Source organism: Myzus persicae, unplaced genomic scaffold (genome assembly GCF_001856785.1).
Source record: "Myzus persicae strain clone G006 unplaced genomic scaffold, MPER_G0061.0, whole genome shotgun sequence".
NCBI classification, from domain to species: Eukaryota; Metazoa; Arthropoda; class Insecta; order Hemiptera; family Aphididae; genus Myzus; species Myzus persicae.
Window position 1 is genome coordinate 1 of NW_019102336.1, and position 2,853 is coordinate 2,853.

The 2,853-nt window shown below is 39.4% G+C and overlaps 1 protein-coding gene across 1 annotated transcript; it reads left to right on the forward strand.

Moving 5' to 3' along the window:
* Nucleotides 1-444: 444 nt before the first annotated feature.
* Nucleotides 445-2,826, forward strand: LOC111031900 (the record flags this gene model as incomplete). The annotated part of the gene is made up of 1 exon (XM_022312015.1): nucleotides 445-2,826. A coding segment is annotated over exon 1 (2,382 nt), but the record flags the coding sequence as incomplete, so codon positions are not given.
* Nucleotides 2,827-2,853: the final 27 nt, after the last annotated feature.

Consider the following 2,853-nt stretch of genomic DNA (forward strand, 5'->3'; position numbering starts at 1 on the left):
TTATAATATTATTATTATCACACTCACGTTTGTGATTTGTTGATCAATTATTATTTATTATTTGTATTATTATTGGGTAGGACTAACATAGTATCTAAGGTGTTCTCGTGTACATCATATTTTCCTACTTATATGCAATAAAATTTATACAGTCCACTAGCAAAATATTATTTGTTTTATTCTATATATTTTACATTACCTTTATTTATTAATTACCAGTGAAATAGTTAGGATACAACCATGTTTATTTAAACTGGCTATCACAGCTAAACATTTGGTCCTTTCGGCCACGGATAGCTATTAATTAATGTATTACATGTATTAATTATTGCATTATTTGCTATATATTATTATTATTGCTTTATCCTATTAGTATCTTTGTGTTTCTTTTCTTGGTTGTTGGTTTTGCGTTGTTAGGTGTATAGGTACTACATCATTTATACGATGACGAGAAAAAACCAGCAACAAATCCACAATGAACAAAAAAAGATCGAGCTAACGCGCGCGCGTGCCGCAAGAGACGTCGCGTTACGATCAATTAAGAAAATATTAAGTATTGCTAAGGATGCGGTAATCAATTCTGAAAATCGTCCCACATTAGAAGCGCGAGTTATGTCATTAGGTCAACTAGTCACTGATTTCAATAATGAACAAAAACATATTCTTTCAACACTCGCGGAGACCGATGAAGTTGACCAATTCGTGGAAGTGGATGAGAACGTCACCGAAACGATGCAATCGATGTGTGACCAGATCAATGTCATTGTAGCAAAATTAAAACAGAATACTTCGATGCCCACTCCGCGCAATGATAGGAGTCAGTCTTCTGTGCAATCACTGATTTTACCAAGAATCGAGATTCCTAAGTTTGATGGTAATATTATTGAATGGTGTTCTTTCCGTGATATGTTTACATCCTTGGTGCATGACAACCAACATTACGAAGATATTGAGCGTTTCCATTACCTATTGTTTTACTTATTAGGTCCAGCGTTAACAATAGTAAAAGCAGTGCCACTTACAGCTGACAATTATTCTATTGCTTGGAATGCGCTTAAAAATCGATATGACAATAAACGCTTATTGGTCACTGCGCACATTGAAAAATTATTTACATTCGCGTCGTTAACAAAGGAATCCCCTGCATCACTTTCATTGTTCGTCAACACTTTTCGGGAAAATGTATCAGCTGTACAAGCTCTTGGAGTCGGAGACTTGGCGGGATTTATATTATTCTACATCGGGTCACGCGTTATTGATCCCATGACACGACGATTATTTGAGGCTACTGTTGCGAAAAATGAAATACCTGATTTGAACTCATTATTAGAGTTCGCATCACAACGATGTAACGTTTTGGAAAACGTTGGCAGCAGTTTGAGCATTAATTGTGTGGAAAATAATGAAAAGACAGTAGGGAAGACAACTACTAAGAAGATCCAGGGCAAGAGGTCCGAGAAGACATCGTTAGCCGCGGTTGCCCCCACCAAGTCAAAAAAGTGTTTATTTTGTGGACACCCACATGCAATTTACAAGTGTTTTGGATTCCGAAAACTAGCAATTACCAGTCGTCGCGATTTTGTCAATAAAAATCAATTATGTTTTATTTGTTTGAACAGTGGGCACATGAGCAATGCGTGTCCTACGTCTTTTACGTGTCGTACGTGTTCGAGTAAGCATAGTACATTACTACATTTGACAGATGATACTACAAAATCGAGCACCGATAAGACAAATGACAACTCCGAACGACCCACCACAAGTTGTAATACAACAAAGTTTTCGGGAGTTACACATACTGAAACCACGGTTTTGTTGGGTACTGTTGTAGTCAGGGTTCGGGACAATACAGGGATTCTACAAGAAGTCAGGGCAGTATTAGACAGTGGGTCGCAGGTGTCTGCAATGACAGTGGATTGTGTCAACCGGTTAGGTTTGACCCGTAGGAAGTGTCCTGTTGAGGTCATCGGACTTTCCCAACAACCGGTAAATACTGTTAAAGGTCAAACTAATTTTAATTTTTTTTCTGTTCAATCCGACGTTCCCGAATTTAAAGTAACAAATGTCATTGTTTTACCTCGAATTATGTCATCAATGCCTAACAGGGTTTTGCCAGCTGAGATACGAGATCGCTATCGGCATCTTGTCTTTGCCGACCCCCGATTTGATCACCCGGCGCCAGTAGATATGTTGATTGGAGGAGACTTATATCCGTCCGTAATTCAATCTAGAGCTGACATTATACATACCGAGGGCCTACCATCAGCGATGAATACACAGTTAGGTTGGGTCATAATTGGCGCGTTACAGAATAACACACATACTCCTCTTACTTCCCTGTCAATTAGTACAACCCCTCCGATTGAAGAGTTGATGCAGCGTTTTTGGACAGTAGAGGAGCCCACAGAGTCCACAATGCCAACTACACAAGACAAGCAATGTGAAGATTGGTTTGTTAGAACCACGAAACGAGACGCCACCGGTCGATTTTATGTTGGTTTACCATTTCGAACGATAGTATGTTCCACCGACATCGGATGTCAAGATGAGAAGTCGGTCGTTTTAGGGTCATCCAGAACTTCAGCTCTTAACCGATTGTATAATTTAGAACGTCGCCTAGAGAAGGATTCAGCATTGTATACTGCCTACCGGGCCTTCATGAACGATTATAGAGCGTTAGGACATATGAAGTTAGCGACTGAGCCAGGCAAATATTTCATACCACACCACCCAGTAGTTAAACGTTGTAATGAAGAACTGAAGATTCGTGTGGTGTTCGACGCCTCAGCTACGTCTTCATCAGGAGTCTCATTAAATGAATGCTTGGTGACTGGACCAAAACTTCAGACTGAA